At 41.2% G+C, this 26,934-nt stretch overlaps 2 protein-coding genes across 8 annotated transcripts in view; one reads left to right on the plus strand and one right to left on the minus strand.

Annotated features, from left to right (window-relative positions):
- Positions 1-6,576, plus strand: part of LOC138975760 (putative phospholipase B-like 2) — a 30,591-nt gene extending 24,015 nt beyond the window's left edge. For 4 of the 5 annotated variants that reach the window (XM_070348507.1, XM_070348508.1, XM_070348509.1 and 1 more), the window contains exons 10-12: positions 730-882; positions 4,083-4,242; positions 5,861-6,576. In XM_070348507.1, the coding sequence (XP_070204608.1) occupies positions 730-882; positions 4,083-4,242; positions 5,861-6,040 (493 nt within the window). In that variant the 3' untranslated portion in view covers positions 6,041-6,576. Of the gene's footprint in view, positions 1-729; positions 883-2,437; positions 2,542-4,082; positions 4,243-5,860 lie in introns of those variants that run through there. The other variant, XM_070348510.1, reaches the window with a different exon arrangement.
- Positions 6,577-7,626: 1,050 nt separating this feature from the next.
- Positions 7,627-26,934, minus strand: part of LOC138975761 (WD repeat and SOCS box-containing protein 1-like) — a 30,930-nt gene continuing 11,622 nt past the window's right edge. Inside the window, exons 6-9 of one of the 3 annotated variants that reach the window (XM_070348511.1) lie at positions 26,653-26,766; positions 26,100-26,210; positions 14,285-14,482; positions 7,627-13,994 (exon numbers count right to left, since the gene is read on the minus strand). In XM_070348511.1, coding sequence (XP_070204612.1) covers position 13,994; positions 14,285-14,482; positions 26,100-26,210; positions 26,653-26,766 — 424 coding nt within the window. In that variant the 3' untranslated portion in view covers positions 7,627-13,993. Of the gene's footprint in view, positions 13,995-14,284; positions 15,461-26,099; positions 26,211-26,652; positions 26,767-26,934 lie in introns of those variants that run through there. The other 2 variants (XR_011458741.1, XM_070348512.1) reach the window with 2 other exon arrangements.

The following is a 26,934-nucleotide window of genomic DNA, read 5'->3' on the forward strand; positions in this document are numbered from 1 at the left end:
GACTTCGGATTGATCTATGATTCATGATCTCCATGATGTCTTTCTTTTCTCTTTTTCTTTTAATTTTTCTTTCTTTCTTCCTTGATTTAATTGTATTCTTCCTGTCTTTTTGTCTTTCTTGTTTTAGTTTCTTTCTTGAGAAACGAGAGACACATGTCACTTTTTTTTAAACTTTGGCATACTTTTTGTCAAGGGGATCATTTGTGAGTATTTGTGTTAGTGTGTGTGTGTGTGTGTGTGTGTGTGTGTGTGTGTGTGTGTGTGTGTGTGTGTGTGTGTGTGTGTGTGAGTGTGCGTGTGAATGCATGTGTCTGTTGCCCCTCAGGTGTTCACCTGTCTGTGTACATGTAGTTTTGTTGTTGTTAGTGGTATTGGTTGGGTTTTTTTACGAGGGGAGATTGGGGTAAAAGGGGTGGGGGTGGGTGGGGGTAGAGGGTAAGGTAAGGGAAGGCTTTTGACTTGAGCTCTGGCAGTTTTTAGCTGATTATTTGAGGTTCATTTGATCAGTTATAGATATTGTGTGTGTGTGTGTGTTTGTGTGTTTGTGTGTGTGTGTGTGTGTGTGTGTGTGTGTGTGTGTGTGTGTTTTATTTGTTTTCTTTTGTTTGTTTTGTTTTGGCAATCTTAGTTGGCTTCCTTCCTCTATTGTCTCATCATGGATAATGGCCTAATAACTAACAAAATTAACCAATAGTTCCGTTGAAGTTTTTTTTTATGGATATTGTGCAGGTATTATCCAGATATTTTTAAAGCCAGCGGCCTCCCAGATATGGTTGCAAAGTATGGCGACTACTTCAGCCACGACAACTGCCCAAGGGCCAAGATATTCGAACGCGATCAATCAAAAGTGACGGACATCGACAGCTTGACCAGACTAATGAGGTGAGATGTGGATCAGTCATTGTCATTTTTCTTCTTTATCACATGTTTTCTCTTTTTCTCTCATTTTTGAGTCACTTGAGAAAAAGTGACTCTATGTAATCGGTCAGTGTTAGTCTGTCCGGCCGTCCGTAGACACCACCTTAACGTTGGACTTTTCTCGGAAACTATCAAAGCGATCGGGCTCATATTTTGTTTAGTCGTGACCTCCAATGACCTCTACACTTTAACGATGGTTTCGTTGACCTTTGACCTTTTTCAAGGTCACAGGTCAGCGTCAAAGGAAAAATTAGACATTTTATATCTTTGACAAAGTTCATCGGATGTGATTGAAACTTTGTAGGATTATTCTTTACATCAAAGTATTTACATCTGTAGCCTTTTACGAACGTTATCAGAAAAACAAGGGAGATAACTAGCCTTTTCTGTTCGGCAACACACAACTTAACGTTGGGCTTTTCTCGGAAACTATAAAAGTGACCGGGCTCAAATTTTATGTGAACGTGACTCATTGTGTTGTGAATAGCAATTTCTTCCTGTCCATCTGATGCCTCATATAATATTCAGAACTGCGAAAGTGACTCGATCGAGCGTTTGCTCTTCTTGTTTAAGCACAGTCGGCATGCTTTTGTTCATTTTCATGCTTCTAATATAAGGGGTCATAGGGGTCACAGATAAAGTGGTGTTGTCTGGTAAGCAGCAAACAAAAAGGAAGTGTTGGACTTGGAAACTGATACACATATTTTTGAGTACTTAGATTTGAAGTAACTAGTGTAAAATCAGTTTTGGAACCATTCTCTTGAAACTAGAGGAAACTAACGGAAAATTTGTTAATGTTTAAACTTCTTCTTCTTCTTCTTCTTCTGCGTTCGTGGGCTGAAACTCCCACGTACACTCGTGTTTTTTGCACGAGTGGAATTTTACGTGTATGACCGTTTTTTACCCCGCCATTTAGGCAGCCATACACCGTTTTCGGAGGAAGCATGCTGGGTATTTTCGTGTTTCTATAACCCACCGAACTCTGACATGGATTACAGGATCTTTTTCGTGCGCACTTGGTCTTGTGCTTGCGTGTACACACGGGGGTGTTCGGACACCGAGGAGAGTCTGCACACAAAGTTGACTCTGAGAAATTAATCTCTCGCCGAACGTGGGGACGAACTCACGCTGACAGCGGCCAACTGGATACAAATCCAGCGCGCTACCGACTGAGCTACATCCCCGCCCAATGTTTCAACAAGTCTCAAGATTAATGCTGATCCTTTACAGGACTCGCTGAAGGCGGAATCTCTTCTCTTCTTTGCCCAACTTATGAGAGAAAAGGCACATTAATTTTTTCAAAAGCCTAAAAACCAGAAGACTTTCAGTATAACAGGGGGATCACCTGACTTGCCCCACAATATTGTACCAGTGTTTTGGGCCAAACATATCCTTTCAACCTGTTCTACTTTTAGCTTTCTAACAGACTTTTGGACTGATACCTGCATCCCCACAAAACGTTACTTTAATTGGTTGTATCTGTGTTGCATTTTACAGACAGTTTCTTTACTTGTTTCAGGTACAACGACTACCAGCACGACCCTCTGTCCAAGTGTATCTGTGTTGCATTTTACAGATAGTTTCTTCACTTGTTTCAGGTACAATGACTACCAGCACGACCCTCTGTCCAAGTGTATCTGTGTTGCATTTTACAAGACAGTTTCTTCACTTGTTTCAGGTACAACGACTACCAGCACGATACTCTGTCCAAGTGTATCTGTGTTGCAGTTTACAGACAGTTTCTTCACTTGTTTCAGGTACAACAACTACCAGCACGACCCTCTGTCCAAGTGTATCTGTGTTGCATTTTACAGACTGTTTCTTTACTTGTTTTAGGTACAATGACTACCAGCACGACCCTTTGTCCAAGTGTATCTGTGTTGCATTTTACAGACTGTTTCTTTACTTGTTTCAGGTACAATGACTACCAGCACGACCCTCTGTCCAAGTGTATCTGTGTTGCATTTTACAAGACAGTTTCTTCACTTGTTTCAGGTACAATGACTACCAGCACGACCCTCTGTCCAAGTGTATCTGTGTTGCATTTTACAGACAGTTTCTTCACTTGTTTCTCAGGTACAACGACTACCAGTACGACCCTCTGTCCAAGTGTATCTGTGTTGCATTTTACAGATAGTTTCTTCACTTGTTTTAAGTACAATGACTACCAGCACAACCCTCTGTCCAAGTGTATCTGTGTTGCATTTTACAAGACAGTTTCTTCACTTGTTTCAGGTATAACGACTACCAGCACGACCCTCTGTCCAAGTGTATCTGAATTGCATTTTACAGACAGTTTCTTCACTTGTTTCTCAGGTACAATGACTACCAGCACGACCCTTTGTCCAAGTGTATCTGTGTTGCAGTTTACAGACAGTTTCTTTACTTGTTTCAGGTACAATGACTACCAGCACGACCCTTTGTCCAAGTGTATCTGTGTTGCATTTTACAGACAGTTTCTTTACTTGTTTCAGGTACAATAATTACCAGCACGACCCTCTGTCCAAGTGTATCTGTGTTGCATTTTACAGACAGTTTCTTCCCTTGTTTCAGGTACAATGACTACCAGCACGACCCTTTGTCCAAGTGTATCTGTGTTGCATTTTAGACTGTTTCTTCACTTGTTTCAGGTACAATGACTACCAGCACGACCCTCTGTCCAAGTGTATCTGTGTTGCATTTTAGACTGTTTCTTCACTTGTTTCAGGTACAATGACTACCAGCACGACCCTCTGTCCAAGTGTATCTGTGTTGCATTTTACAGACAGTTTCTTCACTTGTTTCAGGTACAATGACTACCAGCACGACCCTCTGTCCAAGTGTATCTGTGTTGCATTTTACAGACAGTTTCTTCACTTGTTTCAGGTACAAGGACTACCAGCACGACCCTCTGTCCAAGTGTATCTGTGTTGCATTTTACAGACTGTTTCAGGTACAACAACTACCAGCACGACCCCCTGTCCAAGTGTATCTGTGTTGCATTTTAGACTGTTTCTTCACTTGTTTCAGGTACAACTACCAGCACGACCCTTTGTCCAAGTGTATCTGTGTTGCATTTTACAGACTGTTTCTTCACTTGTTTCAGGTACAACAACTACCAGCACGACCCCCTGTCCAAGTGTATCTGTGTTGCATTTTACAGACTGTTTCTTCACTTGTTTCAGGTACAACGACTACCAGCACGACCCTTTGTCCAAGTGTAACTGCACCCCCCCTTACAGCGCTACCAATGCCATTTCAGCTCGCAACGACCTCAATCCTGTCTCCGGCACGTACCCCTTTCCTCAGCTTGGCTTTCGTCTGGAGGGAGGCATTGATATGAAGGTCAGGCAACCTCTCCCTCCCCTTTTTACCAAAAAAAATATATAATTATGTACCGTACACAAAAATGGAACCAATTATAAAGAATTCAAAGGGGGGAACAAGCTGAATTAAGCACTAAGGAAAATAATCAGTGCAACAGAAGAATTAAACAAAACAAACAAGAGTGTGAGAGAAAACACGCCTGGTTAATGCAACATACCTCTTTCTTAACCCTTAGGCTGGTTGTCGCGCTACTTTACGTATACTGTCATCTGGTTGTCACGACATATGACGCGCTACTGGCTCAGTCTGTTTGGTCGGTTCCGATTACCTCCCATGGATGCGAAAACCTTTATTTTTCTCTCTGTTAGTTCACCAGTGGCTATGTAACATGTGTTACAGAATTGCACCAATGAAAGGGTTAACAGTGAGCAAAATATACATGTACTAGCAAATATATATTTATTGTTGTGTTCCTTCGTAATGGGAAGAGACCGAAGTCTAAATTATGAATGGATTGCCTCCCTTAGTCTGACAAGTGAACAGGAAATCTTAAAGGCTGACATAGTCCTATTTATTTAGTTTAATTACTTCCAGGGCTTTTCCCATCGTTGCAGGGATGTATAAATTAAGCTTCCTGCAAAGTTTTAGGTTTGAAGTCCTTACCAATTACGAGAAATAATTAATTCTTTATTGCATTGTTTAGCAACAGTTCTCCAGGACTTGGGCTATTTTTAGACCGTTGACGTCACGAAGTGACGTTTCGTGAACCAAAGATGGCGTTTGAGACTGTTCAGTTTACATTCGACACTATCAACAGCACTTTGCAATACTGAAATATTTTTTTCTGTGTTCGAAAGCTACAGCCAATCGTTATTATATCCCCTTGGGTACAGTTTTATAACATTATTGGCACATGTAAACAATATTAATTAATTAATGAACGCTACGTGTATGGCAGCCTTTAAAATGTATGGTCTTGAAAAGTAGAAGGTCTTAGGGCGGGGATGTAGCTCAGTCGGTAGCGCACTGGATTTGTATCCAGTTGGCCGCTGTCAGCGTGAGTTCGTCCCCACGTTCGGCGAGAGATTTATTTCTCAGAGTCATCTTTGTGTGCAGACTCTCCTCGGTGTCCGAACACCCCCCGTGTGTACACGCAAGCACAAGACCAAGTGCGCACGAAAAAGATCCTGTAATCCATGTCAGAGTTCGGTGGGTTATAGAAACACGAAAATACCCAGCATGCTTCCTCCGAAAGCGACGTATGGCTGCCTAAATGGCGGGGTAAAAAACGGTCATACACGTAAAAGCCGTGGGAGTTTCAGCCCATGAACAAACAAACAAGAAGGTCTAAAAATGGTGAAGTCTTCAAAGGGGGGTTCCGCTGTACAGCACCTGCAAGATCAGCTGCTCCGCCTGGCGTCTGACCTGGTTGGTCCGGTGTCAGAATAATGTGACTGGGTGAGACATGAAGCCTGTGGTGTGTGGCGCACGTTAAATGTCAAAGCAGCACCGCCCTGATAATTATGGCTCTTCGTGGTCGGCTGGGCGTTAAACAAACAAACACACACCTGCAAGATCGCGCGTCATGAAACGCACTTCTCATATTTTAGCTTTATGCGTGTATGATCTATTGCAGTTGACATCGTTAAACATTGCCATGGATACCTTGACCTTTATGGCAATCAGCGGACCAACCTTTGACCCACTGCCGCCATTCCAATGGAGCAAGGCCGTCAACGGGAGCAGCACATTGCATCTCGGGATGCCCGATGTTTTTAATTTCGGCCCCGTTTGGTTTAACGGCACTTTTGGCTAAATGAGTGTCTGCCTAGTAAAGGTCGTATGAGCCACTGTTTTCAATTTTGTTTTGTGTTGAAATGACTGTTCGGAGTTTATTGGGATTTTTGTGTTAAGGACACTTTTTTTGTACTTATTGTAGAATTACAGTGGGTTTTTTTTAATGTTTTTTTGTGTTTTTGTGTATTGTGCTTGTTTTCTGTTTCTTGTAATCATTTTATTGAGATGTTTACAACAGAGTTATCTTACCTTACAATTAAAAATACGCAGATAATAACCTGCATTTGGGTTTTTCAGTGTGCGGTAAGGGTGTGTCATTTTTACTGATTTCAAACTTGCTTAATCAAATCATTCCTTCTTGCTGAATGGACTGTCATGAAGTGTTGCTTGTTTTTAAATTTTTATGAAAATATGTCAAGTAAGAATCGGAGGATGTGGTTGTCAAGTAACCGTCACATTTTGATTGAGTGAATTTTGTACATAGTCATTGTTAAAAAGGAAGCTCTTAGCCAAGGTAAATAAATTGAATAAAGTGATTTGTATTGAAAAGTGTTATTGCTGTTTTGTGGTATCTGTGAGAAGAAGTGCATTGATGTAAGCAAGTGTCCCCCGCGGGTTAGGGGGAAGAATTTACCCGATGCTTCCCAGCATGTCGTAAGAGGCGACTAACGGATTCTGTTTCTCCTTTTACCCTTGTTAAGTGTTTCTTGTATAGAATATAGTCAATTTTTGAAAAGATTTTAGTCGAGCAGTATGTAAGAAATGTTAAAGGCACAGTGCAGCTCACAACCTTCGTTTTGCGTTTTTGTTGCAGCTGAGTGCATTTACAGTTCAAAAATCTTCCTATGGTAGTAAAACAAACCCAAAACTACCCAACGACGACATCTGTGAATCTCGACAGTTTCTTGTTCACGCGAGTGCATAAATTAACCTAGTTATTACGTGGTGTTTGGTCGGAGTTCGATTCAACTGAGTGATTCCGGCCTCCATTTTGTTTTACACAAACTCATGATGATGTCTGACATAGTTTGCTAGTGACGTGTCTTTTTGTGCATGATGTGGTGATCTACCTGATCTAAATTTAGATCCAAAAATAGGTCAAGACCAGCCGGGTCGAGTACGAAATTAATTCTGAAAAAAATCGCAGTTCTTGACTCTTTGGGTGCAAGTCAATGAAACTTGGTAGTTCTTCTAACGGATAGCTGCCTGAGGTATGACTAAAAGCCCCAGGGGCTCCGTGCACCTGGATTTGACAAGTTCAGTACCTTTAAGTCCTTTGTACTGGAAACTTGCATTCTCCCAGTAAGGTAATATATTGTACTACGTTGCAAGCCCCTGGAGCAATTTTTTGATTAGTGCTTTTGTGAACAAGAAACAATTAACAAGTGGCTCTATCCCATCTCCCCCCCTTTCCCCGTCGCGATATAATCTTCGTGGTTGAAAACGACGTTAAACACCAAATAAAGAAAGAAAGAATGTAAGCAAGTACACACGCTTGAATACTCACACAAACTCAAACACAAGCTAACTAACACATTCACAAACACACTTTCCTGTTCATGAACACACACACACACACTCATACGTACATAAACACAAAGTTAGGTGGTTTTTTCCTCTTTTTAATCTCATTTCATTGTTTCAAAACTACTGCGTATGTTTATTTTACAAACGTGTTAACAAGAAATTCAATGCTATACATGAGGAGATTGCAAGCTTAATACTGTTGGAAATATATACTGAAGGGTTAAGAAGACTGTTTCTGAGAAAAGCTTCAAAGTATTGTTAAACTTACTGAGATTACAAGAAGTTATGTAAAAAAAAAAATAATAGTGAAACATATTTGCATTTTGTTTCAATTTATTATTTATGTTCACCACTATTCAACAAGGGGTAAGTAAAAGTCTGTGCTATGCCTCTAGAACACAACCTACAAGCATACTACATGTACATGAAAAAATAAATGCCCATAATGTTTGCAAACAAGAACCTTGCTTTTAGTGTTAAGAATAACCTGCAAGCAAAATTACTTGAGAGAGAGAGAGAGACTCGGTGTGTGTTTGTGTGTGTCCGTGTTGTCTGTCTTTCAACTATTCTCTAGCTGTTCAAAAATGATAACCAGCAATACATTGAATAAACTTTCTTATAACAAACAAGTCGAAATACAATACACGCTCATTGTAGCTCTACCTGTTTTCGTTCAGATTGCAGGTGAAATGTGTGATATTTCTTCAAAAACAAAAACCTGGTATATGCTTGGAACTAGATGAATACCCGCTTTGCCGGGTAACCGGCTTCGCCGGGAAGAAGTAGAGCCGAATACCCGGCTTTGCCGGGTGAGTGGCGCACCGTACGCCGGCTTCGCTGCGAAGAAGTAGAGGAATACCCGGCTTTGCCGGGATCTTCTAAAAATAGTAACGGGAATATGGATGAAAGCGTTGTGGACAGTGACCTTCTAAAAAGAGTAACGGGAATATGGATTGACGCCACATGAAGGAAGGGAGATAAACGCAAAAAACACTGGAGAAGATAAGGAAGAGTTACTGGGAATGGATCTGGGAAGATGAACAGAAAAACCAAAATCGGTTCAGCGCTGCGTGCTGAGAGCACGTGTTCAAAAAAACAAATCAACCAGGTTGTGTCCAGGGTCTACCTGAATATGCCCACAAAACTTGAAGCAGATCCATCGAGAACTTTGGCCGTGCATCGCGAACACACACACAGACAGACACAAGCCGTATATATATCTAGATTCCTGCAGAGTAAAGCACTTTGTTTTGCAGCCTCTTGCAAATAGCACTGCAGCCGAGCACTGAAATGTACTGTGTGTGCATGGGTGAATAAATATTTACAAGAATACATGGGTGCAAGTTTTATTTTTTCTTCTCAATTTTTTTCTGTTATTTTTTAAACAACAAGCAACATTGCTATTATAGCTACACACGCGGGTCTATATTTGCCAAGCTGAATCAGTCAGCAGTACCTTGTTATGGATCTCACCATGTTCCAAGTCAAATTTCAGGACAAAAGCACACTATATATGTGCATGTACAACTCCAACTATACTTGAGTTGAAACCACTGGGTCCCCTCTTCTACGACACTCAAGTTTCTGTACATACATCAGTGACATTTCTAGCCACATCAATGATGGCGTAGTGGTCGGAACTTTCTCATTGACCAGCTTTCTCATTGGGTCACTGCGTCTATGCACAACTTTGAATTCTATGTTAAGCCTCCAGGATCTTCTCTTACCTATCTATCCCCCGACACATTAAGAAATTAATAATAATAATTAATAATGCTTGTTATTATCTCAGGTGCCAGGAGAAAAGTTCTGTACAACTCTCGCTTACTCCATTACGCATATTGTATGCATAAAGAGTGATTACTTCCCTTTGGTTATTTGATACATTCAGAAGAGCTAATTGGCTTTTCCTGTTCACTTACAACCAAACATGGTTCAATGGAGGAAAACCTTTTTTGACTAGACAACAAGGTCGAGGGGAGAAAGAAATGGTTGACTTTGCTTCTATGTTTGCAAATGTGCAGTGACCGAATGAGAAAGTTGCATGGGCCCAGGAGAAACTTTCCATCACTACAATGGCACTATAGCCAGTCACTTTCCAAACTGGTATTTCTTCCCAAGTACATGTACAATTGAACAATCCTGGCTCTCATTCTGGCAATCAATACTGGCTGTCAGTGACTACATAATATGTGTATTGAACGAAAACCTACCTGAAAAAGAAATACAAACTATCAGGTGTGACATATTCCCCCCACTTGGGAGATTTATTTGGGTTTTCTTTGGAGGGGGGATAACTATATTTTTGAGTCACTTGAGAAAAAGTGACTCTATGTAATCGGTCAGTGTTAGTCTGTCCGGCCGGCCGTCCGTCCGTAGACACCACCTTAACGTTGGACTTTTCTCGGAAACTATCAAAGCGATCGGGCTCATATTTTGTTTAGTCGTGACCTCCAATGACCTCTACACTTTAACGATGGTTTCGTTGACCTTTGACCTTTTTCAAGGTCACAGGTCAGCGTCAAAGGAAAAATTAGACATTTTATATCTTTGACAAAGTTCATCGGATGTGATTGAAACTTTGTAGGATTATTCTTTACATCAAAGTATTTACATCTGTAGCCTTTTACGAACGTTATCAGAAAAACAAGGGAGATAACTAGCCTTTTCTGTTCGGCAACACACAACTTAACGTTGGGCTTTTCTCGGAAACTATAAAAGTGACCGGGCTCAAATTTTATGTGAACGTGACTCATTGTGTTGTGAATAGCAATTTCTTCCTGTCCATCTGATGCCTCATATAATATTCAGAACTGCGAAAGTGACTCGATCGAGCGTTTGCTCTTCTTGTTCTGGTAAAATATCAGAAATTACTATCTAGCATGATCCCTGGCATATTAAAACTCTGCTCTAAAATGATCTCACAAAATCCTTCAAACAAGCCTACAACACTGACGGTGAGTTCTTTGTAGGGATCGAGATAATTCCGTCCCTCCACTGTGGAGATCTTTTGACTCTCCTCCCCCCCCCCCTTTTTTTTGTGGGGGTGGTGGGGGGGGGGGGGGGGGTTTGAGTTGTTGGTGCTGTACACAAGATTACTGCAATTCATAACATATTAGACATGCTTTTGTGCATTTTTCACTGAGATTCTCAAAGCAGAACATGTACATGTACCAGCCATGAATCTTTTCGTCTAAATTTCATGCATTCAAACTGATGCTGACCAAAGCAGTAAGGGGGAAAGCAAAACGCGCACAAAAGTTTTGTCCTGAAATTGGGCTCACAATAGCTGCACAAACCATGATTGATCACTGGCTGACCATCAGACTGTAAGCTATAGAGTGGAACGCCCCCTTTCAAGGCCTTCAAAAATCTGAAAAAAATCAGGTCCTAAAAAGGAGGGAGTCTTAAAATGGAGGTAAACTTACAGAGGTTATGAACAGAACATGTGGAAAAGCAAGGTTGTAAAAGGAGGAAGTCTTAAATTGGGGGAAATAAAGAAAGGTAGGTTGTTGGAACGTTTGTTATTGACAAAACAATACATTCACATTCATATGTTTTGTCAATAACAAACGTTCCAACAACCTACCTGTCTTGTGTTTTTTATTCTGTATTTTGGAACGTTGTTTTTGGCATTTTTCTGAAATTGGGGGTTCCACTGTATATGATGAATTACTTTCACCTTGTTATCCAAACAAAGGCTGCCGTTTTGTCTGATCCTACAACTAGCCAGTCTGTTACAAACAAAATCTCATTCAGGCCGTAATAAATTAGATTCTGGAATGATAACGTTTCTTTCTTTCTTTATTTGGTGTTTAACGTCGTTTTCAAACGTTCAAGGTTATATCGCGACGGGGAAAAGGGGGGGGGGGGGGGGGGGGGGGGGGATGGGATAGAGCCACTTGTCAATTGTTTCTTGTTCACAAAAGCACTAATGAAAAAATTGCTCCAGGGGCTTGCAACGTAGTACAATATATGACCTTACTGGGAGAATGCAAGTTTCCAGTACAAAGGACTTAACATTTCTTACATACTGCTTGACTAAAATCTTTACAAACATTGACTATATTCTATACAAGAAACACTTAACAAGGGTAAAAGGAGAAACAGAATCCGTTAGTCGCCTCTTATGACATGCTGGGGAGCATCGGGTAAATTCTTCCCCCTAACCCGCGGGGGGTAATGATAACGTTGACCTGATTCCACCTGGCAACCTCATTCAAATCCATCTTGCAAGCTCGGGTGAAAGTAAAGCAAACTCGCTTCCAAGCCAGTATCCCTTTGATTTTTAAATGCTTCCAATAAAGAATGGTGCAAGTAGTATCATATAATTGTATCATGTACTGCCCATGTAAAGCAAGCTTAAGATATATTTGTGGCACATATTCTCATGTGTTCAACAGGATATGAGTGGAGAGGAATTTGATGCTTATTATAATCACCATGGTGTTTAACACAGCTGGACACAATTTCTTTCTTCAGAAACTAAACACATGCTGCTTTGAATCTTATTTCCACAGTACAACTAATATTTACAATGTGTTGAATAGGTCAAAACGATGAAAAAAACACCATTTTCAGTCACCAGAAAAATTTGTTTTTCTATTAAAATCAGTTTTGCTCTCAAACCAACCAATGAAGAAAGGCAGATGACTTGCTTTTTGATGTACCAACTACAATATTGTCTTCCATATTGTCCCTCCAAAATGAACAAGAAGAAAATATGAGATTCAAACTGAAAGAGAGCTGACCAACCTCTAAACAGAATAGTGTATAATGCTTTTATACCGGTTTCCTTCAATTTCAAAAAGATTGCAGTGGCTACTTAGAGGGCTGTCACACATGCGACCGAGTCGCGCGATTTACCCTGTCACACAGCCGACTCAGTCGTAGAAAACAGCTACGACAAGTCTGCGACTCAGTCTCATGCGATTCCCTCGTAGCTTTGAGGTTTAGAACATGTTCTATTCCTGCGATCCAGTCATCGGTCAATCGCAGGGGCAGAGCCAACAGAGCCAATCAGAACGCGTTGCTGCGGCCTTGACGCCGTGACGTAAAATAATGGCGGGCAGTGGCGTACAGCGTCTCTTCGTCGATTCAAAACTTTTTGGAAGAACAGTTTTTTACTCAGATATAAAGGAGACGTTTTAGGCGTGTACAGCGGTCGGAAAACATTTATTGCAGCTGTCTGGGAACTTTATTTCTTGCAAAGGCGTAATGCTGAAAGGAATTTTTCAGAAAGGTAGAGCGACGTTCGAACATTTAGCGTCTGCTCTCGCAAAGCGCGTTTGCCGTGTTCACTATGACACGTCACTTCCGCCCCGCTCGTGTGGAGTTGTCGTTCGCCAGTCGTTCGTCTATCGTTCATCGTGTGACGGGTCAATGGCCTACGATGTGATGTGCGATCGGCCAAAGGCTGAATCGCAAGACTGAATCGCAACGACTGAGTCGCCTGTATGACCGAGGCTTAAGCTACGATTTTGTAAAAAGTTTGAAATTGATAGGAGTTACTTCCCATGGCACAGGAGGTACATGTTTAAATTCATGTCTCCGCAATGTATCAGAATGTAAATGATGTCCCTCTCAGTCTCAGCAAAGCTTTAAGTGACGACTAGCACTGTACCGTCTCAACATTGATAAAAAATCCATTCAATTAAATTAAGCCATCATTGGGAATGTAACCAATACGGTTCATACATGAAATCACAATGCATTTTTAAACACAAAATACACCAAAAAAACGCCACCAGACAAATATTACAACAAAGCTTTCCAACCTTCTCAAGAACATACCCCAGGTATACCGACGCAGTCAACTGTCCTTATATATCTCACCCGTTGAACAAATAACCAATTTTTGAGAATTGTAGGCTCCCACAAACACAATGAAAAGACAAACCCAGGGTCGATTGTAACACAAGCACACTGTTCAAGTGAGTGACAATGAAACATTTGTTAAATCCTGCAATCTTCAGTTTCTTCCCAAGTAATCATTTTACAGAAATGGTACGTTCCTCTACTGATAATCCCCCCAAAAAACGTATATTTGACAGAAAAAATATAACATCTTGACATTTCAAGGGCAGAACAAAAGAGAAAAAGTTGAATAAATAAATCATTTTAATTTATACTCGCAATCCTCAAATCTCCAAAGACATAAATCAGCCATAACAAAATCAATGCCCAAAGGTTCTTAACCGTGGGAAGAAAAAAATCCCAAATCTACACAAATACTTTGAGTTTCTGTCTCCATGAAAAAGCTATGAGGATTCAACCTCCAGCAAGGTGACCTTGTGATCTCAACTGCCATGACAACAAGTGTAAGGGCGGTGGTAGCCAAGACGACAAGAGGATCGCAGTACATTGTACTTCTAACCAGGGCCAGACGTAAGTAGTACCAAGGCTACTGAGTGTGGAGGTCCAATGGTGTTCTGCTTCTCTTGTTTCTGTCAAGAACACAAAAATAGGTTGGAAAGTGTGAAATCCAAGTCATTACTTTGCATTTGTAATGTTCATGATGAAGAACTGATGTTTTGTTTTTCCTTCATGTGCTTGCAGAGCCCAAGGCAACTTCCATTCTCCCTTTTGAAACAGAGAAATAATGTTCTCTTCAAATGTATTGAGCACATACAGTGATACACACCTAAAGCATGCAGTCTAGCGACCTTGCTATCGATAAATCTCTGAGTCGAATCCAGTCTGAGAATTTTCATGCATGATATAAATCTCAGCTTACCAGTTTTTCCCTGCCGCTAAGCTGTCATCGGAACTGTTCTCTTTGTAAGCGAGGTATTTGTGCAACCCACGAGGCAGCGGAAGGGCGGGAATGTCAGGTGTGGTGACCAGACTACGCACAACACTGCGACACATGTGCATCAGACTGCAGACTCCTCCCCTGGGCGTGGCCAGAACACACAAAGATCCTGCGCTCGTCCTGTCAACAAACAGAACAACTCCACAATGAAAAGCTGTCAGGAAAACAACTGCCAAATGCATTTCTAGGAGGCTCATTTTTGTTTTTAGAAATAAGGTTAATTAATGGAATCAACATGATGAATGAATGAAGGAAGGAGTAAATCTAAAAGAAAATGATGCAGCATGTTTTTTCAGCACTCCTCTGGGAAATTCAAAAGCACAGAACCATGCTTTTTAATTTTTCCTTTGAGAAAAAAATGTTCTCTGTATATTATTTATGCTACTGTAGTAATTTAAAACTTTTGAAAAGGTGAATTTTTATTTTTATTTTTCTCACACAAAAATGACAATTTCTTCTTTTTCTTCTGTGTAAACTTAGAGTCTCCCTTTGTCTGTGCAAAACCTGAAGGCCAAATACCATAGCGCTACCACAATTGTGGTTCAAGAATCTACAATTAACATGCGTTAACATTTTTTTGAGAAGTAAATAGTATATCAACTTGAAACTTGTATTAAAAGAAATGAGACCAAGACTTGAGAGTTGACAAGATTTACATCTTTCGGCAAATGGCCTTCAGTTTTGCTGCACAATTTGCTATTTCACATAAAAAATCAGTCCCTTAAAATTCTGTCTAAAAATGTCTTCATTCAAAAAAAATTATTTGTCCATCAGCTTTCTTAATCAGCTTCCATCAGCTGTCTTGTTAATCTCTTTATTTTTCCTGCAATTGTGTGGCTACAGAATTTGTCACTACGTCATGGAGATGTACTAAGTGTGATGTAGTAACAACAAAAATCCCACACTTCAGCAATGAAGGGGAACATAAAACTTGTAGATGGATGCAAACAAACCTGGGACCCTACGTAATGACTTGTGACTATGGCTATATGGACCGATCATCCGCGGCAGACGCAGAAAGTTTTAGGCTTTCTGGCTGCAGCAAAGCGTGACTGACGATGCGGGCCTTGTTCGTCCAATCAACACACTCCCCCTCAACTGCGAAGAAAATTAGCAGGTTCCAATATCATGGCCAAAGGGGGCGCCACCAAAGAATGGCAAAGCCCACACACGAGAAAATTCATAAAAATCTTTTAAAAAATCATTTTAAAAATAAAAACATGCAATTACTTCACATTTATAAATCCTAATTGTCTAGGTACAAGTACACATTTCAACAACAAAATTGATGTCTAAAAAAAAAAAAAAAGGTCAACTGTCCTCACACATATACAGAAAGCGAAGATTAAATTAAAATTATAAATTAAATAACAATTGTACAGTCTCACTAAAACCTCTCCCTGGGCAAACTAATTTCCCAACTTATCATTCTACAATGTTACTTGACTAGATTAGTCCATGTTTTTCCCTGCTACTGAAGTTCACAATTTACAAATATAATAACACTACCCCCACCCCCATCCACTCCCATTTCTCTTTCCTTCATTTACTTCTCCTCGATCTTTCTCTTCCCGTTTCCCCCTCAACCTTTAACTTTGAAAGTTGGAATGTTTTTAAATGAAATTCTTATATGGGGATTGGTGTTGTGGTTCAAACACTAGTGTTAACAAAAAGTGATTTACTATGATACATGCACATGTGTACTTTGATGAATTTAGTGGTTGCTGAAAATGCATGCTCTCAGCTCCTCAACCACCCCCCCCCCCCCCTCTCTCTACCTCCACCCAGCCCTCTCATCATCAGAACAAGTGATACCCAACTCCCCCCTTCCCTCTCTCTGCAGGCTAAAACAAAAGCAAATATCAACAGGGTCACTTCTATCAGCACTGTCATTCAGACCAAAACAATAAAGTCTGACCTACTGTCTAGTAAAGATTAGAGAGTACAGTCATGATGACATAACCTCTTGACATTTACTTGTCAGCTGTCAAACACTAAACACAGACAGATTTATTGCCTGTAATCTTTCACACGCCCCCCCCCCCCCCCCCCCCCTTCAAAAAAACCCACAACAACAACAAACAAAAAAACGTCAGGAAACGTATTGTTTATAGGACATGAGAAGAAAAATAAAAAGAATTCATTGTTTCTTTTTTTTAGGAAACAATTGTATACAAATTCCCCCAGTTTTGTTTATAGGGTGTCCACTTGCAAAAGTTGACTGGGTAGATCATATAAATATACAGGTGTGTGTGTGTGTGTGTGACTGACTCTGTGTGTAAAGGGTAAAAGTATCCCCTGCAGTGCACAGCTCCAGAGCAGAACAATGTGCCGTGTGCATACCAACTACGCCACCACCACGCAAGTCAGGGCACATAGGTCAGATCCCATTCAGAATGCAAGGCCTGTGAAGCAGTCTGTGTGTACGTGCTTGTCGACACTCGACTTCTTGTGAGAATATCCGCGTATGATGTAGTGTGTATTGGGGTGTAGAATGTTTCAGAATATGCCGCACACATGTGCTGCACTGTCTGTCTGTGTTGTGCGTCTCTCTCTCTCTCTCTCAAACACACACAAAAAGAAATTGCGCCATTTTCTGTAGTCTCTCTTTTTGCTCTCTCTCGTTGCTTGGTGTATGAAGGTATGCAAGATCCGAGCCCCCCCCCTATTACAAAGGGAACGTCCCACTAGTCCGAGGGTTCACCAGTCCGAGGGTTCACTAGTCCGAGGGTTCACTATAGACGCTTGATTTTCCAGTTATTATACCGCCCCTTAAAAGGCGGTATATAGAGATTACACAACGTCATCGAGTGAGGGACCGAAAAATATTGAAACTCGAGGATGATTTTTTTGTGGTATCAACCGAGACCGTAGGTCGAGGTTGATACCACACAAAAAAATCATCCGAGAGTTTCAATATTAAAAATTTTTTTGGTCCCTCACAAGATGACGTTTGTGTAATTTGTGTATACAATGATAAATTGATTGTATACAATGATCAATCTCTATACCTTCCTGTCACTGGAAGCAGCAACACTTGAAAGCATAAGTTCCCTTGACAAACGTCATTTATGATTGGCGTCATCTATGAATGACGTCACTGTCTAGACAAGACAAGTGCCGGTATCGGCAAACCTTGTCGCGGCAAAGGGCTATGACCCGTGCCTTGATACCATTGAGATCATAGGAGATGCACAGCAGTGCCGATACCAGGTTTCTTTAGCTTCACTTTAAAATGATATCAGAACGATAGTTATTCACTTGAAAGTGAACACAGGAGAGTTGTATACATAGGTTTCACTGTGTCTGTCTGTGTGTGTGTGTGTGTGTGTGTGTGTGTGTGTGTGTGTGTGTGTGTGTGTGTGTGTGTGTGTGTCCGCAAATAGATATCCGATGTTTGAGAACCGATTTCAATGAAATTATGTGTGAGGCTGGGTAGTACAACCCAGGCTCGATCCTCTTCATAATTCAGGTCGGTGGGATAACTCACGGGCAAAAGGTAACCCGAGGTGCTATATAATATGACTAAAAACTGTAGGCAGTTCGATCACGTAATTGTCCAGTCGGGGCGGTATCCTGATAAATTTAATAACCTTTCTTCAGTCAAAATATAAATAACTAAGTTTCTTGGGGGAAATAGTCTGAGATTTCTTCAGTCAAAATATAAAACACCACATTGTCTTTTTGAATGAAAACAACTCAGTGTTTTTTTGAGAATATTCTTCGATTTGGTTCCCAAAGCAGTGAAAAACACATGCACGCACGCACACGCACATCCACGCACACATACACACACAAAATAAAAACAAATCAAATTGAATATCCTTTGTTCAAGCATCTTTTGTGAACCCTCGGACTAGTGAACCTTCGGACTAGTGGACCCTCGGACTAGTGAACCCTCGGACTAGTGAACCCCTCTCATTACAAATGAGTTCAACACTTACATGTTACAACATTTTACACACACACAAACACACTGACACACACACACAGACGTGGCGTATTAAATATCGGTGACTTCTAAAATGCTGAAACAGTTCCACATTATCCGACTTAAGAGCGGGTGTAATTATTGCAACAATTGTTTTTGCAAATTCCAGACAGGCCCAAATGGCACCGCTCCCGGAACGCAGTATTGACCGAATGTGTCCAACTCAGAACAAACACTGACTGACGTTACAGATTACATCCGGATTGGGAAAGTTGGCCGATACTTGCCGTGGTTCAAGTGCAGGGCAATCCGGCCCAGCTTTTGAACTAACACGTCAACTTGCTCAACATGTTTCTCACGCGGCACGAACAACAACATGAACATCCTTGATCTATCTCTCTCTCTCATCATGTGTGTGTGCGCGTGCGCGCCCCCGTGCCGGCGTGCGCGTATTAGGGACAGAGTGGACTCGTAATCATTTAAATCTTTTCTGCCAGTATCTCCGCGTATTTTTTGCTGTGATGAACAAAAATGTTTTTCATACATAACACTGCGAGTCCCAATATCTGACCCGCCATGTCAAGTGTAAACAAAATTCAGTGTGCCCGACTCGTCGTCGTTGTTAACCGGCCTTTTCAACACCCTAACTTCTCAACACCTCGACACAAAGCGACCTCCGATTTTTTTTTCAACCGTCGCTTGGCGAGTTTGTAAGCAAACTAACCCCCCCCCCCCCCCCCCCCCTACCAGTGGTCTTCGTGAAGAACAGGAAAGTACACAGGACACAGAACGACACACAATACTGTGGAACCCCCTTTTTGAGACCCTCCACAATATGAGAAAAAAATAAGTTGTTTTTAAAAGGAGGGAGTCTTAAAATAGAGGTAAATTAACAGAGCTTATATGAACAGAAAATCTAAATAAAAACAAGAAATTCCTACGAGGTAGGAAAAACACCCCCGTCAAAGGGAAATAACCTTCTCAGTTGGTGGCAGTGACTGAGTGAGAATGGTTATTTCCCTTTGACCATGAAGATGTCCCTCTATAAGTCCTTGTATAATTTTAATCCACCAATAACTCCCTAACCGTGTGTTTGACTGGTCCCAATTTTTGTAAGGACCGTCTCAGGAATGTATAGAACCTGTTCACCAAGTTTGGTGACGATCGGTCCGTTCATTCTTGAGATCTATATGCGAACACAAACACACAAACAAACACATCGAGCGAAACCTATACACACCCCTATACCGGGGGTGTAACAAGGTCTTAAAGATACGAAGTCCGACCTCCTCCACAAAACTGTCCCTACTGTGGCTCCACAGCCTTTTTCAGCTAAGCTGTCAACACAAGACCTCGTGCTAGCGGTGGTTTGTTCAGCGGAGTCAATTAGGCGTTTATAGTAGTGCCAAGACTGTTTGTTTATCCGTGCAAATTTTAGCCTCATTTGGAGGTGAACCCCAACACAATATGCACAGAATAACCCGATGTAGGGGGGGGTCCACTGTAAGAGCAGAATTTGTAAAAGCAGACTGGCAATGTACCGGGTTAATCGTTGTCGCGGAGATGTCTGAAAGAAAACCTACTACCCCCCCCCCCCCCCCCCCCCCCCCCATTTAATTTCACTCTGCCCAACAAGCGGGGAAACATAAAAGGTGGTCGTCTATATTTTTGCTTTTTACATTTAGTCAAGTTTTGACTAAATGTTTTAACATAGAGGGGGGAATCGAGACAAGGGTCGTGGTGTATGTGTGTGTCTGTCTGTCTGTCTGTGTGTGTGTGTAGAGCGATTTAGACTAAACTACTGGGCCGATCTTTATGAAATTTGACATGAGAGTTCCTGGGTATGATATCCCCGGACGTTTTTTCATTTTTTCCATAAATACCTTTGATGATGTCATATCCGGCTTTTTGTAAAAGTTGAGGCGGCACTGTCACACCCTCATTTTTCAATCAAATTGATTGAAATTTTGGCAAAGCAATCTTCGACGAAGCCCGGGGTTTGGTATTGCATTTCAGCTTGGTGGCTTAAAAACTAATGAGTGAGTTTGGTCATTAAAAATCGGAAACTTGTAATTAAAATTATTTTTTTATTAAACGATCCAAAAACAATTTCATCTTATTCTTCGTCATTTTCTGATTCCAAAAACATATACATATGTTATATTTGGATTAAAAACAAGCTCTGAAAATTAAAAATATAAAAATCATGATCAAAATTAAATTTCCGAAATCGTTTTAAAAACTATTTCATCTTATTCCTTGTCGGTTCCTGATTCCAAAAACATATAGATATATGTTTGGATTAAAAACACGCTCAGAAAGTTAAAACGAAGAGAGGTACAGTAAAGCGTGCTATGAAGCACAGCGCAATCGCTACCGCGCCAAACAGGCTCGTCACTTTCACTGCCTTTTGCACTAGCGGCGGACTACGTTCAGTTTCATTCTGTGAGTTCCACAGCTTGACTAAATGTAGTAATTTCGCCTTACGCGACTTGTTTTCAATAATCTTATGGTTAGATTTCGCTAAAAAGTTATGTCAGATGATGAATGAACCATGGGGGAAAAAGTTATAGAAAAAAAATATATGTAAAAAAAGATTTTATTTTTGGGTAGCGTGACTCACGCTTCCAATATTTTGTTTTCTGTTTGCTGAGAACATGTGCTTTGCCTAAAAATACTGACCAATCAAATTCATGTCACTATGCTTATAGCCACGCCCAAACAAGTGCAGCAAAAGTTTGACACTGGAGCACTGTCCACGCTTTTTTTAAAACGCACGAAATTGCACGGGATTTGAGAGGAGTTTTGCGCTTGGCATCAGTTTCCAAATAAGGATATCCTACTATGCGTACTACGCTGGAATACTACAATGAATTTTCAAACGGCTACACTGGCTTCGTCTTTCCTGATCGAAAGGGGGTGTATTAATGATATTTGTAGATAATAGACTCTGCATTTTAATGGTCAAATGGCGATTTCGGTATAAAAATGTAGACAAGGACCTTTAAACTGAATGCAACGGCGAAACAGGAACGACATTACAATACTGGCTAAACCATCATATTCATAATCATTACATTATCACTACGAAGTGAGAACTCGGGGCACTGTCCGGCCATAGATCTTCCTCATGACCGCTCAAGTTGCGCGAGAAGGATGGTACCTTTAAATGTCCAAGTGGCACTTCGAGGATTGTTCGACGGATGCAACAACTACTGCCCCCGGCCCAGGCAGAGATGTGTATCACGTCAACCTATGTTTCTACCAGAGGCCAGTCAAGCCTTTATTTGCATTCGGAGCAAAGGTCGTAGAAACTAGAAAGTCGCTGTGCTGTTGTTCTCAACAATTATTCTTTCCTTGAAAAAGACAGCTCAACTTTGCTGACACAACAAAAGCATCGCCAAAAATAATGCTTCACTTTCTTCCTAGCCACTCTATCAAAAGCTTACACATATATTATATCTACACTGCAGCCCTGAAAGTCCAACAAATAGTGTACTCGCCTTTGGCTAGTGATTCTGAAAATTTACCAGCCCGAGAGCAAACTTTACTAGCCAAACCAACACTTTGTTTCAGCAACTTAACTCGCATTTGGCGAGTAGATGAACATTTCTGCTCGCCGGTTACATGTACTCGCCACTTTCAGGCCTGCGCTGTACCTTCGCGCCTATCTTGTGCTTCCAATCAGTACGTCAACAGCCGTTTAGTACATGCATATTTGTTTCAAGGAGTCTCCTTCCACCTATAGATGGCATGCTGTTAACCCGTGATTTGTAAAAATTTGTACAAATCACGTTCTTGCGCCCGATATTTTCTTGTCATCTCCAAAGTCAAGGGACAAAAACGAAATCCCTTGACTTTTGGGGTAGCGCGACTGTTAATTTTAAGATTTTTTTTTTCATTAGGCCTAAAAAAAAAATAAGTGTGGTAACCCGACCTACCCTATTTTTAGGGGCCGACCCTATAACTTTTTATTACATTTGTCAACAACAACAACAACAAAAAACCAAGAAAACGAGTGCAGAAAACGCAATGAAAGCGAAAGCGCCGGAGTCGCACACTTATTTCCCTGTCAAGTAGGTTTAATTTGTACACATTAGAAAAAAAAGTTAAAAAAAAAAAGTGATTGCCTACCTTCCTACCCTATTTTTTTTGGCTATGTTACCGAAACCACACCTATTTTTTTTTGTTGGCCTTACTAGGATGTCCCATCGTTGGGAAATTCCGGTCGCTTCCTCCCAGTGGAAAGCTAGCAGTGACAGTCGCACCACCCACTATTATTTTGATCTCATTTCCCCGAAACTGAAAAAGTGTCACGTGGAACTCGTGATTCATTGACATTTCCGGCCCGACGTGCTGTTCATCCCATGACCGCAAGTTCAGTTGTTGTCATGTTAAGCACATGCGTGTGACATTGTTTTTTGGTTGTTTTCTGTAGTAGTAGAGGAATACCCGGCTTTGCCGGGATGAAAGCGTTGTGGACAGTGACCTTCTAAAAATAGTAACGGGAATATCCGGCTTCGCCGGGATGAAAGCGTTGTGGACAGTGACCTTCTAAAAATAGTAACGGGAATATGGATTGACGCCACACGAAGGAAGGGAGATAAACGCAAAACACTGGAGAAGATAAGGAAGAGTTACTGGGAATGGATCTGGGAAGATGAACAGAAAAACCAAAATCGGTTCAGCGCTGCGCGCTGAGAGCACGTGTTGAAAATTCTCATCGACCAGGTTGTGTCCGGTCTACCTTCTTCTTCTTCTTCTTCTGCGTTCGTGGGCTGAAACTCCCACGTACACTCGTGTTTTTTGCACGAGTGGAATTTTACGTGTATTGCCGTTTTTACCCCGCCATTAAGGCAGCCATACACCGCTTTCGGAGGAAGTCCGGTCTACCTGAATATGCCCACCAAATTTGAAGCAGATCCATCGAGAACTTTGGCCGTGCGTCGCGAACACACACACACACACACACACAGACACAAGTTGTATATATATATATATATATAGAAGGGGGGAGGGCGGGGGGGGGGGGGGGGGGGGGTAGGAGTAATGTGACAGCCTGCCCATATGCTGTAGTATTGCCTGCAAAGCTAAAGGCATAACAGTTTGCTATCAGACTCCAACTCTTCCAAAACTGCGTCATGTGCCTGTGGTTTTTGTCGATTGAAGAAGACAGGTGTTTTTTTTATGTATCATGTACAACTCTGTTTTCTTTTCTCATTCAGTTTGTATCAGTACCAGTTTACATAGTATGGCCTTTGCCGCTAATGTGTTCACAGCAGTGCTTATTTCTCTCCAAGTTTTCATCTCTCGTCCTCACTCTCCCCCCACCCCTCTCTCTCAAATACAGACGTACTAAACAAATCAGAGCTGACATAGAAAAAACAATACAACAAAAACACCTAAGCACATACGCACAACCAAAATGTCCGAATGTTGCCTGGCCATAATTCAATCCACAGTATACCTGTTATACTTTTGACACATCCTAGAGACTACACAGAAGAATATTTACATCATGCATTTTAGCGTAAAACACCCCTGACTAGAAGACCGATATCAAGGGCTTGCTTGCGGTGTGGTGAAAGGGGGTAAAAATAGACCAAGGGCACTGTCGTTAATGATTGAACTACTCTGACAGCCGAGAGTAATCGTGAAATACGGAACAAGCTTACACCTACTGTAGGCAGCAGCGGTGGTGGCCTATAAGGTAGGACGTGCACAAACACACACATACTCACACAGTCGCTCTCTCTCTCTCTCTCTAACACACACACACACACACAGCAGACCTTTTGTTTAAAACCAAGCGAACATTGAAAAAGACCCTCCCAATGACATAATAACAGAGTATTTCAACACTGAGTATTGAGGTCCATGATTGGTGACGGGACAGATTGAAAACTCCTTTTAACTTTTAAGACCTCCAAAAATCAAAGAAAAACAGGAGGTACATTGGGGGTACATTTACAGAAGTTAAATCGGGGGGGGGGGGGTTGGGCACTTTACCACAGAGGTGCATGGTGGTTACTGCTATTGCCCTACCCCCACTCCCCATTGCCGTCTAATCTCGGTCAGTCGTACTGTCCCCACAATCCCCTGTATCTCTTGACCATGCGTGTGGTTGTGTGTTTGTGTGTGTTTATTCATCCTTGTCATGCGTGGCTGAATGACTGTGAGTGTATTCATGCATACGCGTGTGTGTATAATCCCCTGCATCTCTGACTGTGAGTGAGTGAGTGTGTGTGAGTGTGAGTGAGAGTGAGAGTGTGTGTGTGTGTGTGTGTGTGTGTGTGTGTGTGTGTGTGCGTGTGTGCGTGTCACTGTGTGTGCGTGCACCTTTCAAATCCCTGTCACGTAACTTCGAACTTTGCCATTCTCATTTCTACACATTATGAGTAGGCCAGTCGCTCATCAAGTTTGGCCGCACCGATCAAATTCCACACCACCCATCAAATTCCACACCACAATGTTTTCCCACCCAACAAACATAAAACATCAGATATAAAACAGTAGCACTAACTGTCAGGGCTGGCAATATATGTCAAAAATAAACAGCTGGTGTGTGTTGTTTCTGCTTATGCTTTGACAGATACATGCCGAGCAGTTGCCAAAAAGCTGAGTTTTTTTATTTTTAAATACCCACTAAGGACTGTGAGAACATGTCTTGTCATGTTGACAGGTGTCGTGTTCGCTTTTGGTGTAGGCCTACAGCTAGTAAACCCATCCCAATAATACACGCTGTACAATGTCACTCACAGCACAAAACAAAAACCTTGACATGAAAAACAACTCATATCGGACAAGGTTAAATTAACACAGACGTCATCACGAAAATAAAGTACATTGTAGCTCAAAACAAACAGACAATGAGACTTGAAACAACATGCATCCAACAGAACCAAGGTGTGAGTGTCAATGCAGTGTTTACAAGAATAATATCTGGTGACAACCACCAAAAGAAACATATTGACAAACACCAAAACATTCTGATGACAACCACCAAAACAAACAGAAAACTCACTGACAACCAGCAAAACAAAACAAAACATGTGAAATTTGCAGACAATTCAAAAAGAAATACAATACAAGCGACAGGCGAAAAGACAATTAAACAACCATGTATTAAACGAATGTAACCCGTAAAGTAAGCTCCTAAAATGAACTCTGTCTCTATTTCTTCCATGCCCCATCCCCACGCTGCCCCATCCCCCTAAAAAACTAAAATAGCATTAAAAAAAAACTAGCCACTTGCTCCTTCCCACCTTTGCACTGCCTCCCCGAACTACCAACCCATCCAGTTTTCTCGAACCTAGCGCCAGCTGTTTCCCTTTGTATTTGTGGGGGCATAATTATGAACGACTTTCACAAACTATTAACTTGCACAAATGAACCCTTCTATCAAACTGGACCCAGAGAAACTATTCACGTAACATTTAGGTCAAATATGGTGCAATGCACAATCATGTTATTGCTTCAATTTACATTGTGGTCAACCTACATCTCTTTCTAAGAATTTCCCCATTTAATAACTTTGATATTCCTGAGACATATAATAATTCTGAGAGAACTTTACTGTACTACATGTACTTAAAACATATATTTTTACGACAACAGATAAAACATTTTCACACATAAATCATCAATAAATTTTGTAATTAAAGCAAAAAGATCCACTGCTTGAGTAATAAAAGCAAAGAAGAAAGCAGCTGGTATTTTTATCCCATTAAATCATCATTTATATAAATTATACATGTGCTTTAATAAAGTATTAGAGGAATAAAAGAAGAAAACTAGAATACTGACCCAACAGTGAGAAGCTGGCCATCGGAGGAGAATGAACAGCAACGACCCCCATCCACTGCTGCTATGGTAACAGGGTCGGACATGTCCGGCAACTGCCAGACACGAACATACCTGGAGAAGAAAAAAAACAGCCCCCAAAACCCCCACAAAAATCAATGAACAAGTATTTCAGAGCAAGAAAACTATGTTTGTTTTATTATAAGGATCATTGTTACACCATTTCTGCAGAAAAAAATGCAACTCTTTGGTTTTCAATTCTGAATTGTTTGTACTGTGAACAGTTGCTGTTTGCAAGCGTGTCCTTTTACATACGAGAAGTTTCACGGTCTGTCAGAAAAAAGTAAGCCGGTTTCCTACTAACACTAGGAGACCAGTAGAAGTCACAAGTTTTGAAATTGTTCAGATAAGACAAGGTGATGAACACACAATACTTCGTGTTCAGGAAAGCATCGAATGAACAAAAGAATCTCTTTGACATCATTCAGCTAAACAAATCTAAGTCAAAACTTAGTTGACGGGGCGGCTGTCTTTTTTGCGCGACTGATTTCCTTACCCGTCATCTCCCACTGATGCAAGTCGAGTTCCTTCAGGGGAGAACTTGACAGAGTAGACGTAGTGATCGTTAGCACCTCCCGCATAGATCAGCCCCGGCTTTGGGTACAAATGTCTGCAATAATACAAAAAAAATACATACAATTCAAAATGAGCCCCATCAATGGGCGGTTCTGGTGAGGTTATGCCCCTTCTTTCTTTTGGCTGGTAACAGGCGGAACCTCGCGGCAAGATCACACGAGAAAGGAACAAGAAGAGCAAACGCTCGATCGAGTCACTTTCG

Source organism: Littorina saxatilis, linkage group LG9, assembly GCF_037325665.1.
Source record: "Littorina saxatilis isolate snail1 linkage group LG9, US_GU_Lsax_2.0, whole genome shotgun sequence".
Lineage (NCBI taxonomy): Eukaryota > Metazoa > Mollusca > Gastropoda > Littorinimorpha > Littorinidae > Littorina > Littorina saxatilis.